The sequence below is a fragment of the Arvicanthis niloticus genome, chromosome 11 (genome assembly GCF_011762505.2).
Source record: "Arvicanthis niloticus isolate mArvNil1 chromosome 11, mArvNil1.pat.X, whole genome shotgun sequence".
Lineage (NCBI taxonomy): Eukaryota > Metazoa > Chordata > Mammalia > Rodentia > Muridae > Arvicanthis > Arvicanthis niloticus.
In genome coordinates this window covers 34,025,381-34,042,493 of record NC_047668.1, presented here as the reverse complement: position 1 = coordinate 34,042,493, position 17,113 = coordinate 34,025,381, and the positions used below count along the sequence as shown (strand labels likewise).

General features: G+C 40.9%; 1 protein-coding gene across 1 annotated transcript; it reads left to right on the top strand.

The window, feature by feature from the left end:
• The first annotated feature begins 12,462 nt into the window (after positions 1 to 12,462).
• On the top strand, positions 12,463 to 16,611 carry Ccdc71l (coiled-coil domain containing 71 like). The gene has a single exon (XM_034514535.2). It carries the CDS (start codon positions 12,710 to 12,712, stop codon positions 13,358 to 13,360), a length of 651 nt encoding a protein of 216 aa, XP_034370426.1. The 5' UTR covers positions 12,463 to 12,709; the 3' UTR covers positions 13,361 to 16,611.
• Positions 16,612 to 17,113: the final 502 nt, after the last annotated feature.

The window sequence follows — 17,113 nt, the reverse complement described above, 5'->3', positions numbered from 1 at the left end:
CAACAAACCCAGGATATCCTAAGGAAACTGAAGCACAAGAAGGGAATCTTAAATCCAATACTATACAGATGATAGGGGCCTTTAAAGAGGACATGAATAAATTCCTTAAGGAAATACAGGAAAATACAGTCAAACAGGTAGAGGCATTAAAAGAGGAAGCAAATAAATATAAAGAGACACAGGAAAATACAATCAAAAACAGGTGAAGGAAATGATTAAATCTGTTGAAGAACTGAGACTAGAAATAGAAGCAATAATGAAAACATAAACTGAGGAAATCCTGGAGATGGAAAGCCAAGGAAAGAGAACATCACCAACAGAATACAAGAAATGGAAGAGAGAATCTCAGGTGTAGAAGATATGATAGAAGAAATCAATATATTGGTCAAAGAAAACATAAAATCTAAAAAGTTTAATGGCACAAAACATCCAGAAAATTTGGGACACTACAAAAAGACCAAACCTAAAAATAATAGGAATAGAAGAAGGAAAAGATTCCTAAATCAAAGGCCCAGAAAACATCTTTAACAAAATCATAGAAGAAAGTTTTTCTAACCTAAAGAAAGAGATACCTATAAGTGTTCAAGAAGCTTACAGAACACAAAATAGATTGGACCAGAAAAGAAAATCCTCCTGCCACATAATAATCAAAACACTAAAAGTACAGAACAAAGAAATAATATTAAAAGCTGCAAGGGGAAAAGGCCAAGTAAAATATACAGGCAAATCTATCAGAATTATACCTGATTTCTCATCTGAGACTCTAAAAGCTAGAAGGGCCTTGGCAGAGGTCTTGAAGACCCTAAGAGACCACAGATGTCAGCCCAGACTACTATACTCAGAATAACTTTCAATCACCAGAGATGGGAAAATCAAGATGTTTCATGATGAAATCAAATTCAAACAATACCTCTCCTCTAACCCAGCCTTCCAGAGGATACTAGAAGGAAAACTCTAACCGAATGAGGCTAACCACACTCAAGACAAAAAACACAGGCTACCAGAATAGATATATAAACAAAATTCATCATTCTGCTGTACAAAAGAAGCATATCCCAGCAACAAAGACAGTAATTATCTCATTATGCAGGGCTGGAAGATTTTCCAAGCAAATGGACCAAGAAAAAAGCTAGAGTAGCCATTCTAATATCTAATAAAATAGTCTTTCAACAGAAAGCAATCAAAGGAGACAGGGAAGAACACTTAATACTCATCAAGGAAAAATCCACCACAAGGAGATCTCAGTTCTGAACATCTATGCCCCAAATGCAAGGGCATCCATATTCACAAAAGAAACCTTACTAAAGCTTAAATCACACATCAAACCCCAAACATTAATAATGGAAGACTTCAACACCCCACTCTCACCAATGGGCAAGTCATCAAGACAAACTAAACAGAGAAATAACAAAAATAGCAGAGGTTATAATTCAAAAGACCTAACAAATATCTATAGAACATTTCACTCAAACACAAAAGAATATACTTTCTTCTCAGCACCTCATGGAACCTTCTTCAAAATTGACCATATAATCAGCCACAAAGCAAGCCACAACAGATACAAGAAGATTGAAATAGCCCCATGTATGCATTAAACTTAGCTGGACTTCAACAACAACAGAAACAACAGGATGCCTACATATTCATGGATACTAAACAACTCTTTACTCAATGATCAGTGGGTCAGGGAAGAAATAAATTAAAGACTTTCTAGGATTAAATGAAGAGGGCACAGCATACCCAGACTTATAGGACTCCATGAAAACAGTGCTTAGAGGAAAGTTCATAGCACCAAGCACCCTCATAAAGAAATTGGAGAGTTCTCATACTAATGAATTAAGAGAACATCTGAAGGCTCTAGGGAAAATAAAGAAGCAAACACACCCAGTAGGAAATAGAAACTCAGGGCTGAAAGCAATCAAATAGAAACAAAGAGAACAATATAAAGAATCATTGAAACCACGAACCCCTTGAGAAAGTCAACAAGATAGACAAACCTTTAGCCAAACTAACCAAAAAGGCAGAGAAATATTACCCAAATTAACAAAAATCAGAAATGAAGAGAGACATAACAGACACAAGAAATTCGAAGAATCATTAGGTCTTACTTCAAAAGCCTGTACTCCACAAAATTTAAATGAAATGGATGATTTTCTAGACCAATTACCAAAGCTAAATCAAGATTAGGTGAACTGTCTGAACAGTCCTATAACCCCTAAGAAAATAAAAGCAGTCATTAAAAACCTCCCAAATGGTTTTAGCATGGAATTTTGTCAGACTTTCAAAGAAGAACTAATGCCAACACTCCATGAACTAGTCCACAAAATAGAAATGTTGCCAAACTCATTCTATGAGGCCACAGTCACCCTGATACTGAAATCACACAAAGACTCAACAAAGAAAGAGAATTTCAGGCCAATTTTCCTTATGAACATTGATGCAAAAATAGTCAATAAATTTTTCTCAATAAAATTCAAGAACATATCAAAGATATCATCCACCATAATCAAGTACCCATCCCAGGGATGTAGGGGTGGTTCAATATATGAAAATCAACCAGAGCTCTGGGATGGGGAAAGGCCCCAGAGGGTCTATGGGCGTGACTCTAGCTCAGACTCCTAGCAGTGGAGTATATGCATCCTGAAGTGGCCACTTCTTGCAACCAGGCAAGACTCCCAGTGGAAGGATAAAGGCAGAAATCCTCCTACAAAACCTTTGACTCAAAATCTCTCCTGCCTACAAGATATACAGGGAGAAAGAAAGAGCAGAGATAGAAGGAATGGCCAACCAATGACTGACCCAACTTGAGACCCATCCCATGGGCAAGAATCAATTCCTGACAGTATTAATGATACTCTGCTATGCTTGCAGACAGGAACCTAGCATAACTGTCCTCTGAGAGGCTCTACCCAGCAGTCAATGGAGAGAGAGGCAGAGATCCACAGCCAAACATCAGATGGAGCTCAGGAAGGCTAATAGAAGTGTTCAGAGAAGGATTGCGGGACCTCATAGGACTTCATAGGAAGGTCAACAGAGTTAAGTAACCTGGACCCTTGGGGGCTCCCAGAGACTGAACCACCAACCAATGAGGGAGCATGGGCTGAACCTAGGCTACCTGCACATGTAGTAGATGACCAGCTTGGTCCCCCAACAACTGGAGTGGGGGCTGTCCTTAAGCCTTTGGTCTGCCTGCCTGTGGATCTCAATCCTGTAAATGTACCACCTTGTCTGGCCTCAGAGGGAGAAGATGCACTTAGTCCTACTTGATGTTGGGGGGTGGGGTGGGAGGATGAGGGTGTTAGTGGAGACAGGTAATACTAGAGGGGGGACTTCTCCTTCTCAAAAGAAAAGGGGAAGGTGGAATGGGGGAGGACTTGCATGAGGGGACACTAGGAGGAGGGGAACTGATACTGTAATGAAAAAGAATGAATAAATAAATTAGAAATACAGATAAATGCTTGTGTAATAGTGAAACAATTGTATGATGACATAAAACTGGTTGGAACTAAAAAATATGAAATGTGTATTAAACAGTGATATTACTAAGTGAATGTTTTGTTTAAAGTTTTAGTGCCATTACTATAATGTTGTCTATGCAACAATTGTATTTTATGTTAACAGTTCCTACCACAGAAAAATATTGAACTGATTGTTTTGAAAAATCTTTGTTAGGGAGAAAAACATCTAAAAGAAATGCTGAAGGAAAGGGACCTCAATCACCCTTTCTTTCCTTTTTCTTTCTTTTGGTTTTTCTAGACAGGGTTTCTCTGTGTAGCCCTGGCTGTCCTGGAACTCGCTCTGTAGAGGCTGGTCTTGAACTCCCAGTAATCTGTCTGCTTCTGCTTCCTGAGTGCTGAGACCAAAGGTGTGTGTTACCATACCCAGCTTTGATTGCTTTTTCTTGAGACTAAAGCATCGAGACTTGAGGCCAGATCACGTAGTGACCCCTCTAAAGGGGTAATCAAGGAGTCTAGTCCTCAGATGCAGAGTGGGAGACGACTGAGGAGACAGTGAATGAAAGAATGAGGCAGTTCTGGCCATGATACGGGGAAAATAGTTACAGCAATCTAGCTATAAAGCTCCTGAAAAAAGGGTTAAATATTTTAATTGAAAAAATTGCTTGTAAATGACACAACACTGTGGTCTCTTTGGTCTTTTCTCCTCCAAAATTTTTCTCTAGATTAATCATGTATTTATTGTTTGAAGAAGCAATGACTTATAATGTCTGCCTGATTATCTAGAAATTTCTCAAATGAGTCATTTCTACATATTTAAAAATCTAAAAAAGATGTGAACAAAATCTGTAACATTATCAGTCAGGGGGCTGATATGGTATGGTCAGGGAAATCTTTAGAGTATTGGAGTTCTCTCAGTCACTCTTCCATCGCTGTGAAGAGACATCATGACCACAGCAACTCTTATAAAAGGAAGTATTTTATTGGGGTTTGCTTACAGTTTCAGAGGCTTGGTCTATTACCATAATGGCAGGGGTAATGGCCATATGCAGACAGTCCTTGGAGCAGTAGCTGAGAAATACACCCTGATCCTTAGGCAGAGAGGTAGAGGGAAACATTGGGTTAGAATGGGCTTTTGAAACCTCAAAGCCCACTCCTTGTGACACACTTCCCCCAACAAAGCCACTCCTACTCGAATAAGGCCACACTTCCTAATCCTTCTAATTCTTTCAAGTAGTATCACTCTCTAATGACTAAGCATTCAAATATATGAGCCTATGGGGCCATTCTTATGCAAACCACCACAGGAGTGCATGTGGCAATCACATGGATGTGGTATCAGATGTGTTAGACTGCAATTACTAGTAATTTAAGTCCTAAGGACCTTTATGAGTCTTTAACTAGATGATGATAGGTGGACAATTTAAGATTGATTTGAAGTCTTCACAATGTCTCTGAGGATCTGGCTACCTTCTAGCTTTCCCCATTATCTTCAGCTTAGAATTCAGTCCCAGGGTTTTGCTTTATAGCTGTAAGAGAATTTTACATAGGATTCAGCATCATGGCATCTCATTCTCAAGTCCAAAGTTAAAACAACTGATGTGTAGTAATGCTCAGATGTCTGGGACTCTAGCCAATGAAATGGTGCTGTCCACATTTAGGGTGGGTATTTTTCAAATAATCTAATCTAGAAACTCTCTCTGGGCACACATTTGGAAGAGAATTCTCAGAATAACATTTGGTATGGGAAGGAAAGAAGTGGGCTTAAATCTCAGCTTGTGCTCCTCTGGAAGAATCAGCAGCCTTCGGAATATACACTCAGGTCTATGGCCAGAGGCTAGTCTCAATTGTGATTCTTGATGTTCTTAACTTGGTAATCAATGTTCACAACCATGGCCTTTAGATAAGTGTGCTGTAGGCTTACTTCCAGATATACAAGCTTTAGAAAGCTCTTTCACAAGAGAAAGTATGTTTGGCTAAGCAGGAACAAGTTCTTGTGTGGGGTGGCTTTGAAGAAAGAAAACTAAGAATGGAGTAAGCAAATGGTTTTTGCTTTTTCTATTTTAGTAGGTATTTCCCATGCATCAGTGCCTGAGACAGCATAGACTTGGGTGCACATTCATTCCTAAGGCTGCTGGTTCTTTCAGAGGAGCACAAGCTGAGATTTTAACCCACTTCTTCTTTCCTTCCCATATGAGATGTTATTCTGAGAAGTCTCTTCCAAATGTGTGCCCAGCCCAGGAGACAATGGTCATTACCTGAAGGAGGCAGTAATGAGGAAGCCCTGGGTCAGTCTGAGCATGTGCAGCATTTCCCCAGGTTGACAGTGCCATGATGGATCCAGCTGTGAAGGGCCTATGGGCACACCCTATTTACACCATTTCCCCAAACTGTTGAGAAGCAATGATTTATAACAGTTTCCTCTCTGCAGGAACCCCCATTTTAAAGAATTCCTTTCTTCTCTATTTTTTGTTTGCACAATCTCAAAGTATAAATATCACTTTTATTTCCTCAGATGAAGTGATGAGAGCTGAACTCAAGCTGTGTGAATACATGGCTTGGGCTGAGCTCAGAGAATATCCTTCTCTGTTCTACCTATCCCTAAGCCTAGGCCTGGAATCTTATAGACTCTGTGCAATTTAATCTTCTGCAAGCCAAGAGTACCTTGAAAGCTTCAGCTTCTGGCTTCCATCTGATAACCTAGGTCTAGAATGTTTCAGCCTCCAAGACTTACTGCTGAATAAACTCACCCTTTCCAGCTCTTTCTGAACTGTAACTGGTTGGGTCAACTTGGCTGTTCTGGCTCACTCCTCTCAAAGCTGACTGATTCAGATTGGCTTTTCTCAGCTTCTGACTGAATTGCTCTGTTGGAAAAAAACTGCCCCTGAACTCCACAAACTCTACTGCTCTGTTCAGAACTAAGCTCAACTGCACTCTCCTCACCACTCTTAAATATCCTCTCTTTCCTGCCTGTTCTCCTGAGAGTTGGGTGTATCTTATCTCTGACTCATTCTTTCAAATCTTTCTCTGATTTGTCACTTTGTCTGCCTGTCAATTAGATGTCATTGTTTGAGGTTAAAGGTGTGAACTAAAGGCATGTCTGTATTCCAGCCAGAGAGATCAAAGGTGTATGGTGTGTGTGTCTACATTCCAGCAGGATCCTATCTTTGGATGTGATCCCTTGTCAGAGAAACCACGTTGCTGAATTAAAATTTCTCTACATAGAAGCAATGTGGTATCTTAATAAAGTATCTCATTTGTTCATATCAGGGCTAAAAATCAGAAAAAAAAAGATAAAAAGGGAAAGAGTAAACTTTAAAGATAGCCAAAGGAGATTCCATCACTTAGCATGAAAAGATGATTTAGAAATGATTGTTAAGTGCTTTTCCTACAAGCAAAGTAAAACAAGATAGAATAGGAAAGACAGAAAATATGAAAGTATTGCTACATTCAATAAATAAAAAGGTGAGTGATACACCCTTGCTATTGAGATAATTTGCAACTTGGATTTTCCCTCAACACATTGGAGATGCAACGACTTCCTTTTACTAATGGCGGCTCTGAGGGATGAGGGCAAGGAGTCAGGGATGAAAGCAGAAAGCTATGCTGCCAAACCCTCTGGCCCTCATAGAACAGAAAGAGTGGATAGACAAGAAGGACTTTGGTCAGCTGCCTGGGGTGGCGGGGAAGGGAAGGGTTGTAGGTGCTAAGGGTTGCTCCGGTGCGCTAATGTGCAAAGAAGAATGTAGTAGTCTTAACTCCTGGTGCTGCCATGAGGATTGTAACCATCAGTGCCAACATGGCCATGGTTGGGAACAGCATGAGTCTCCAGCATAAGAAATTCTATCAAAACAAATGCTGGAATTCGCTCTCTTTTTTAATCTTCTGTTCAATGTGTTGGCTCTTCTCCATTATTTCATTTTATTTTTCTCCCTTTCTGTTTGCGCACCTGAATTGTATAATTCCATTTTAACTTGTTTTCCAGTTTATCTCTGTATACAGAATTATCAGTGGTTGCTTCATGCATAGTTCATTTTGTCCTGTGATTTTTTTTTAAAAGACCTAACATTCCATCGATGATAGCCATCAATCATAATTTAGAGAACTCAGGAATTTACACATGGCTTTGCCTGCAGGATTCTTTGAGCCCAATGTGCTCAGAACCTCCATATTGTTTCTATTTAGATGACCTTTAGCTATTCTTTTTGGGGGGCAGGGGTAAGTCTTTAACTTGTTTTTGCTATTCTTTAGAGTCTGTCTACCTATAACAAACCCTCTTCCTTTGTGTGAGAATGTCCTCGTCTCTCTTTCATTTTTAAAGGATGTTCTCACTGGGTAGAAGAAACAGATGGAAAATGGAAAAGAAAGAGCTACTTTTCTTCATCCACCACCCATGATTTCTAGGGAAAAAAGTTGCTATCTTGGTCTTCCACTGTAAATCATAACTGTGTGTGCCCATGCACACTTGTGTTCTGCTGGAGATTAGGTAAGGTATTAAGCTGATTTCTTTCTTTCTTATGTATGTATGTATGTATTTACTTATTTGTTTGTTTGTTTTAGTTTTTGATTTTCAGCAGGTCAACCCTGAAGTGGTTCAATGTGGAATTCTTTGCTTTTAACTTGGCCTGTTCTTGAATCTCTAGCTGCGACTCTGCCAATTTGATTTTCAGCTACTGTTTCATCAGCCTTTCTTTCTGCTCAGTCTCCTTCCAGATTTCAACGAGGCAAATATCAGACCTCAGCCGTCTAGACCCCGAGGCCTTGCTCAATCTTATGCTTTGCCTACTTTCCCTCTGTGGTTAGTGGATTACACCTACTGCTTTATCCTCAAGCTCATCAGTTATTTTTGCTAAAGCCCCACCCCTATTCTAATACTGTGCCAGTGGCTGGAATTGTCTTTTTTATGTCTGTTGGATTTTCAATCCTAAAATTCCTATTTATATCTTTGTATCTCCTCTGTAGCGAGATTTTCTATTTCCTTGCTATAGCCTTGTTTCTTCTCTTGTGTTAGGATGTTGTTACTTATTTTTATGACAGCTACTTTAGCATCTTTGTTGCGTGATCCTAGTGTCACTCTCATCATGTGGACATCTACAGATTTTCTTTTCCATTCAGCTAAGAGTGTCTAGTAAATGGTTCTCAACAGAAACATACATATTTTAAGGAATTGCATTATGGACTCTGAGTCTTATTTAAAACTCTTTTAGTTGGCTTTGTCTGACATTGTTCCAACATGGGGGGAAAAGCTGCCTCAGTACTGGCAGAAACCAGTTTAGGGTTCTCGTTCTGCTTCCAGTGACACTGAGGGGATGGATCTAGCTCTTCATTAAGGGTGGATGGTGGTGGGAATTCTGGCGTCCCACTAGGGTGATGAGAGGTAGGGAAGAGGGTCTTGGTTTTGGTCTACACCTGTCTGCACTGACAGTGAGTGGAGATTCCTTTTTTATGGCCTAATGAGAAAAACTGTGCTGATGTATCTGGACTTCTGCAATGCCACCCCAGCAGAGGTGCATTAAGGCAGGATGCAAAAAATGGATGCAGGTAGGCGGGGTACCTTTTTATAGCCTGGCAAGGGTAGAAGTCATAATTTTTCAATCTATGAATTTTTGTTATTTTTGTTTTTCCCTAGCTGAAAATTTCCCACTTTTTCAAACTGACCCTTCTCTGGTCCCATGGCCAGAATGAGACTTTGTTGAGGGTTCTTATGTTTGACATGTGGGCATTTCTGAATTGTTCCTATCTAACACCCAGTTTCAGATATATGTGGAAGAGAAACCCAGAAAGCCACACCCTGGGGGGGGGCAGCCTTCTCTTTTCACCTTTGCTTTTTGCGTTTATCTAATGTATGATGTCTAGAATTTTTATTTGGAGTTTTCAGGAACAATCAGGAAAATACATGATTTCCATCTTCCTAGAAGGGGTCGTTCTATCATCTCGGATTATATTGTCTTAATATATTATACATTATTCAGTTTTTGAACACATGGGCGCTTTCAGCTCACTTTTTAGAAAAATCTAGATTACTTTAAAATGAACATAATGAAAGGTATTTTTCTTGATGTATCATGCTATATTCAGCATCATTTAAATTAAAAATTAATATTAATTCATTGGATTAAATACACATTTAGAATGCTAGAAATAACTTTGTTAGAGACACAGACTTCACTCCAGTCTCTTTCTGGATTGTTCTGTGGCCTTGGGCAGACCTCTTGGTATCTCAGTATACCCAGCTGAATGTAGATTGTTTAATTTGTTAGGTGATCTCTTAAATTTCCTCATAGAACACTCCTCTCCACTTCTGCCAACACCAAATTCCTAGATTTACTATAATATAGTGCTTAAAAAGTTGGATAATCCAAATAAAACCCTCAAAATTAAATAAGACAAATAAGGTAGTTATAGTTTATTAAATGTTTAACTGTGTTTCAGATACTATAGCATATATAATACAAATATTACCTAATAAGCAATCTATTAAAGTGTAAGTTACATCTCATTTTGTAAATGAGAAAATGGATGCAGAAAGGTAAATAGCATCTAAGAATTCTTAGTGTACAGATATATTTGATACTAAGTATATTTTATTCCAGAGCTAATGTATATATGTAAATCATATATATACACATATATGCATATATACATATATACACACATAATGTACACACATTTTATATTATATTTTGTAATATGTATTATACATACAAATGTGTATATTATATAGTATATATATATATATACATACATACATACATACTAGCTTACATATGTATTTTTTTTTATTATTTTGGCCACCACTCAAGAAGCAATTTTGAAGAAGTGAGATATTAACCCAAAGATAAAGTTAGAAAGTATTTTTTGTCAATGTCTCTAGTGATTTTATTTGGCTTAGATTAATTTGTAATGTAGATGCATGCCACATGTTTATGTGACAAGACCCAAAGAGTTTATAGTTAACATAGAAGGGTAAGCATGGCAATACTTGAAGCTTGGACTGTATCCTAATTCATTCTTCTCTCTCATGACAAAGCCCTCCCCCCCACAGTCTACAAGCTTACTGTGAGATTCCATGTGTCCATCTACACAGAAATTGATGTTCTATTGTATTCTGACAGAAATTATTCAAATTTCACATTATGTGTTCTCAGAATTACCAAGAGAACTAGATATGAATACAAGGTTGCAACATAATTCCTTCATGAGGAGATAGGAAGCTAGCAATTGTCTATGTAATCTTGTTCTGAGAGGAAGTATGCTTTTCTAGGAAAACGATTTTCTCTTTATAAGGCTACCATCATTTTGGTACATGGAAAACTGATTCATGGTCACTGTTTTTATTTTTAACATCAGCCTACTGTGTGGAGTGTGCACTTTAGTCTAGGAAATCAAGTTTCTCTCTTTGATTCTTTTTTTTTTAGCTTTTGTTGAAACTAAACAAAATATTATGTGGTTCAAAGAAGATATTATCCATGTCCAGTACAGGGCAGATTAAAGTTCCCCAGTGGTGGGTGGGAAGCATGAACAGGGGTACAAGCTATGTCCTTTGGTCACTCCACTGAAAATGCATAAAGCATTTCTACTGAGCTAGCACAGCACAGTGTGGAAAACCCAGCAGTGACATATAAAGATCTCTAGATTAGGGACCTAAAGCTCTACAGCACTAGCCCCGCTGTTAGCAAGCTATCTTAGTGAACTCCTGTGGGTTGAAACTTCCCTCATCTGGGCCACAAGAAGACTTGAACCAGGTGTCTCTCAGCTCAAATATTTAAAGGAACTCTTAACTCTATGAAAATCACAAAAATTTGGCACTGCACTCATTGTGTGCTGCAAAATAAGATGCTTACTGAAAAAAAATTCTAGCACCAAGACATATATTTTTTAAAAACCTTAAACATTTTGCAGAAATCTTATGGGCTGGAGGGTATTGCTCAGTAGTAGGGTGGTGTCTTTGTATGTGTGAGGCTCTGGGTTTGATCCCCAGCACGAGGAATAATGAAGTTTAAAGGACTTCAAAGAAAATTGGAATATAAATGCAAAATATATAATTACCTAGTTCTAAGCAATTTCAGTGCTGCACTCCATTTCAAACAGTCAGTGCTATTTCATACATTCATTTGGTATGCATTCAGCGCCTATTATGTGAATAGGCAGCGAGTTGAGTGTGAATAGAGAAATCGAAATCGACAAAATGAATGTCTACTACTGTCTTCCCAAATACAAAAGGTAATTCATTCTTAAGGATGTATTCTTCTCAAAGAATCTTATTGATTATGTGAAATACTACATTAAGGATAGAGACGGTGCTGCAAATGGGCAATTTAATACCAACTGAAATGTGGAAAGCACTCCGATTTAAAAACAAGTATTTTCTTTCAGCAGAATGGCTTTGCTGCCATTGCTGTTTGCCCAACTTGAGCAGACTTTTTAGTTCATACAGTATTAAGTCTTTTCTTTCCCAATGACCAGTATCTCCTAAGTGTGCCAAGATGGTTCCATTGCCCAGAAGGAAGCTGTCATCAATGCCTGAATGTTTAGTTTTCTTGAAAGGTGGGGTCAGGAGAGGCAAAGCCTACGAAGATGCCAAAGCAGGATTTGGGAATTTAGAAGGGATTTGTGAAATGCGCATTCCCCTCTCGTTTTAGACCCAACTCTCTTAGCTGTTAAACTATCAAGTCTTTGGGTTCTGTCTCATTATTCAGACTGGTAGACTTCCCCAGCTCAACCCACAGCTGCACACTATCACCCACGACACTCCCAAACCTGGAGCTTACACCCACCCACCTACTTCTCTTGACAGGGCAACCCTCATGGACCCACCCAATGGTTGACTGGCCTTCCAGGGCCATCACCATCACCCACCACAGGCACCATGTTCCAGGAACTGGCCTTTCCCTCAGCAGTCCCCGCCCCTCATTCGGAGAGCACCCAATGGGAGGAGCCGAGGCCGCGGTAGGCGGGGACTAAGGCGGGCCCATTTAAAGAAAGGCTGAGGGTGAAAGGAGGCAAGAGAAGAGAAGAAAGAGAAGCCAGGGGAGGGGGCGGGCGCCGTCCAATGACAAAGCCCCGGGGTGGGTGCCCGCTGCCGCCGCCATCTTTAGCCGGGCCACAGGACATCCAAAGCGTCCTCCGCCCCGAGGGGGAGGGGCGGCAAGGCGAGAAAAGTAGCGAGCGGCGCCGGGCGGAAGGAGCCAGCACAAGCGAGCGCCGCTGAGCCGGCGCGGACGGGGACGGCGGGCGGCCCCGAGCAGCCTCCGATGCGACGCGGCGTGAAGAGGCGGCGGCGGCGGCCCCGGGCCGCCTGGGGCGGCGGCTACGGAGCGGAAGGAGGGGCCGGGCTGGAGGCGCTGGAGGAGAAGGTAGTGTACTCGCGCTCGCAACTGTCGCTGGCCGGCAGCACGGAGGCGCTGGGCGACGCCTTCAAGCTCTTCATGCCCAGCAGCACGGAGTTCATGAGCTCGGAAGCGGAGCTCTGGAGCTTCCTCTGCAGCCTCAAGCACCAGTTCTCCCCGCACATCCTGCGCAGCAAGGACGTCTACGGCTACTCCTCGTGCCGGGCACTGGTGCCCGACCCCCCGGCGCCCGACAGCCGCCCCGCGCGCCGGCCTCGCCCGCGCACAACGCCCAGGAGGAGGCGCCGTGGAGCTCGGGCCGCCGCGGGCACCCGCAGGCCGCGCCCCGCCGCTGCGGAGCCGGGGCCTCCCGAGTCCTGCTTTGGGGGCCGCACCCTGGAGGAGATCTGGAGGGCGGCCACCCCGACGCTGACCAGCTTCCCCACCATCCGCGTCGGCGACGACGTGTGGGGCGAGCGCAGCCTGGCGGTGGCGCGGCGCAGGGCGCGCCAAGTGCTGCGAGTGGACCTGGACCCGGTGGTGAGGCTGCGCCGCTTCCCGGTGCCCCGGGTGTGATGCACGCTGCGGCGCCTCCTGCCGGCCGCCGCCCGAGGAAGCTTCAGCGCGCTGGAACGGACTAATTAATGGCAGTCGAATGTTTACAGAACCGGCCCCCTTTGGTGCACTTTATGCGCGAACAAGGCCCCTGGATGCGGTGCGGCGCCGCGGTCCGGGATCGGGACAGGTGCGGCCCCCACGCCTGCGGCCAGACGGGACGGCCGGACCCGAGACAGAAGTCCCTTTGCTTCCCAACCCGGATGGAGACGTCTCCAGAACCTGGAGGGACACGTGCATTTTCTCCCTCTCGGACTCTACCTCACCGGTCTGGAAGCCCTCCGAAGACTTTTACAAGTTTTTTTCTCCAAAGGAATTTGTTTTGTGCTTGTGTAATAAAGCCAGAAATTTACTTGCTCCCTAGTCCCCTTCTGTTTCTGTTTGACTGTCAGCCCCACTTTCTGGACAGAAGATCGACTGTGTTTCCTGGTGAAGTGCTGGTGTACGCTCAGGGTATTCTGAAGCCCACTCGTTTTCTAATTTTTAATGGATTCCAAAGCTTTGATCAAGGTCGTGTTTTAAGAGTTTCACGCTTATGACTGTTAATGTAAGGATTTGTATGGCTTTGAATTTCATGAGCTCAGTGATTGCCAAGAGATGCAAAGTACAAGTTAAAAAAAAGGTTACGGTGTTTATATATAAAGTTTTATATTGAAATTTAATATTTATATTTACTGAGCTCCTAAGTAAAATGGCAGAATATTCTTTAAAAGTTTTGTTTAAGAAAAGTTGACTTACTCTATTCATTTTAATTGAATAAAATTGAAGTGTTTTGAACCACATGGCTTGTGATAAAAATTGAATAAATTTTGAAGAATATGTTGGCTACAAGAATGACTGGAATCCAGTTGGAGGTGATTTGGCCTCACGTCTTGGTCTAACATAAAATTCAAGATTGTTAATGGGAAGAGAATTAAGATGGAACTTGCTTAGGAGAGATCAATACGTGTGGTCATTGTGAATAAACAGAATACCCTTTAGAATTCCCAGAACTGTGAATGATCTATAGGGAGGGGCAGGGGCATTTCTTGGTACCATATTGTTTGGCAGAAAAGTAGATCTTAATTCTTTGTTGTTGGATAACAAGAAATGCCTAAACTAATACTCATTGTATTTCTGAAAACCATGACAATTGGTTGACGTTTTGTCCTATGAGTTTTCTTTTTCTCTTCTTCCCATTCATAATTGTGTTTGCAATCTTTGATAGCTGAAGGCCACAGGAATCAAAACATCGAGCCACACAGTACTGACCCTTCTTGTACACTTTTATAATAGCATGTATACCATATGGCCCAGAGTAGAGTTCTTGATTATCCAAGTGCCTTTGGTCATTGGTGGCAGCAAGACTTGATGGTTTTTTTTAGCCAGTGGTGCCACAGCCAGCTTTTTCTGCAATACCTAAAGGGTCAAATAGTGTTTTTCTACCACTGTTATTTCGGATTTAAGTGTTCTGCCATGGGACATTCATACAGGGCTGGAACTTATTAAGCCCTTAACGCTACGGTTTATCTCTCTTGACAGTTTCTTAGAATAATGAGAGTTGCAGTTTTGACTCTTGTGTTCCTAGAATTCAATGGCATAGCTTTCTGAATTAAGTTTTTTTAAGTTTTTAATAGTTCATGAAAAGAGTTGTGACCTTAATTTTAGTGTTTTTGTTTTGTAAACACACACATATACATATATACACACATATATGACTTTATGCCAGTTTCCCACAAGCCTCAGCCTTTTATTCACCACTCAATGATAATACATTGTTACAAATACTGTTACTTGAGTACATGAAAGTGGGTCACCATGAGAGGGAGAGTGATAGAGTTGTGTCATGGGAAGCTGAGACAGTCTTGGTTATTAGCTTCCATTGCCAAATGTATTTCAGAGACATAGGCTTTTCTTCCCAAAAGATATATTGTTAACTTTTATAGCTAAGTAGCACCTGATGAAAATGCATTTGTACCACTCCACATGTATATAGTTTTATAACAAGAAATAAATCCAATGGCCATATTAGAATGTAATTTCAACATGGGATTTATCTAGATACTTCCCAGAGGATTCTGAAATTAGACATGGCTGAGGGTAAAAATTTACCTCAGCCCACAATGGACAGGTAACCAGTTACACCATACGTTTATTTTTACTGAGATATTTTGACATTTGTTTCTCTCATGCCTTGGTACTTTAGTGCAGTTGGCGGTATGCATAAATGCTTCTTTGGTTTATTGGTCTGACTGACTAAAGTTTGGATTTGGTTTCCCATGTTGAGTTTGATACAGCTCAAAAATATAACCTTTATTTTGCCAAGTTTTTCTGCAGCAAAACCCATGTTGCAACTTTGAACATATGAAGACACATCTGATGTAGCTGATGAGTCTATTATAAGAAAGTGGAATTTTTCCTGGGTACCTTTGGACAGGATGTGGAAAGAAACTTGACATTGTGGCCTTTAAGATGAAGCATCTGGATTTTGTACTAGAAAGATACACTAGCTTCATTTGTGGGTAGTTTTTTCAAGACGTCCCATTTGTTATTTTGCCCTCTCTCATCTCTGATGGCACAAGTAGAGAGGTCACCTGGGAGGGAATGCGTCACCTTGCTCAGCTTTTTTTTTTTTTAGTTCTTGACTTTTGAGTTCCCACTTGTGGTGACTGGCACCTCAAGGTAACCTTGTTAGACATCCTCCTCCCCATCACCCAGCAACTTACTTTTACTTTGCTAAGCCAATGACCTGGCGATAGCTGAGGGCAAGCTTCCTTTGTTTGATAGTGCAGTGTTGCTGTTGTGGTGCCTATTTATTTTGTCTGTTCCAGTATTCTATGGACAAGTGTAACTTAAGCTGGTAGCTCATACCTATTGATTTGCCATGTGTACATAATACTACTATTTTTCAAAAAACTTTATAAAAAAACTTTTAAGATATTTGAATACAAAAAAATCACAATTTTGAACTTAAAGGTTTTTGTTGTTTTAAGGGTTGTTATGGTATTCTTTAAATCGGTGATTTTTAATGAACATACATACATAACATTTCCTTTATTGGTGTGTTCAGATATTTTTTGATAAACTGTTGTCTTAAGTGCATTAGAACACAATTGTTTGTAATGGAACTGAAGTGTTTCCCTGGACAGTTTAATGTGCATATGAGAATGAGATTTACACTTTGGTTGTGTGTTGCTTTTTAACTTATTAACTGTAAATAAATTTTAAGCATATAGTGTCTGGCTTTTCTAATGATACTGGAAGTTTTCAAAATGAGACTATGCATGGGAATCAGAAACTATCTTAATTTAAAATTTGATAAACCTTGACATTTTGCAAACTTCAGCTGGAAGTCTCAAGGTTTGTATTGTGTTCTGTCTTGTGACTTGTCAGTTCCTTAGTCTCTAGAATGGTTCTTCAAACCAAACCCAGTTTGCCTGCAATATCCTTTAAAGGGTACATTCAAAATCGGTCTTCTGAGTCCTGGCCCCTAAATACCGTTGGGGTGATGATAAACGGTCTTAAGTTCTCTTTCCTTCATATTGTGAAAGAAAGTGCCCCATGAATGGCAGCACTGCAGACTTTTGGCCGACAAGGGCAGGGGAGAATTCTCATTGCAATCTATAGGACTGGGATGGAGTATCAGCAACCTGCAGCAAGGGCAGATGCACATTCTGTGTGGACTGCATTACCTCATACCCAATTGCCTGTCAGTAGGTGGAGGGAGCAAAGGGA

Bases quoted from the DNA above. Each gene is read 5' to 3' on its own strand.
- Ccdc71l (XM_034514535.2), top strand. From the start codon at position 12,710: ATGCGACGCGGCGTGAAGAGGCGGCGGCGGCGGCCCCGGGCCGCCTGG.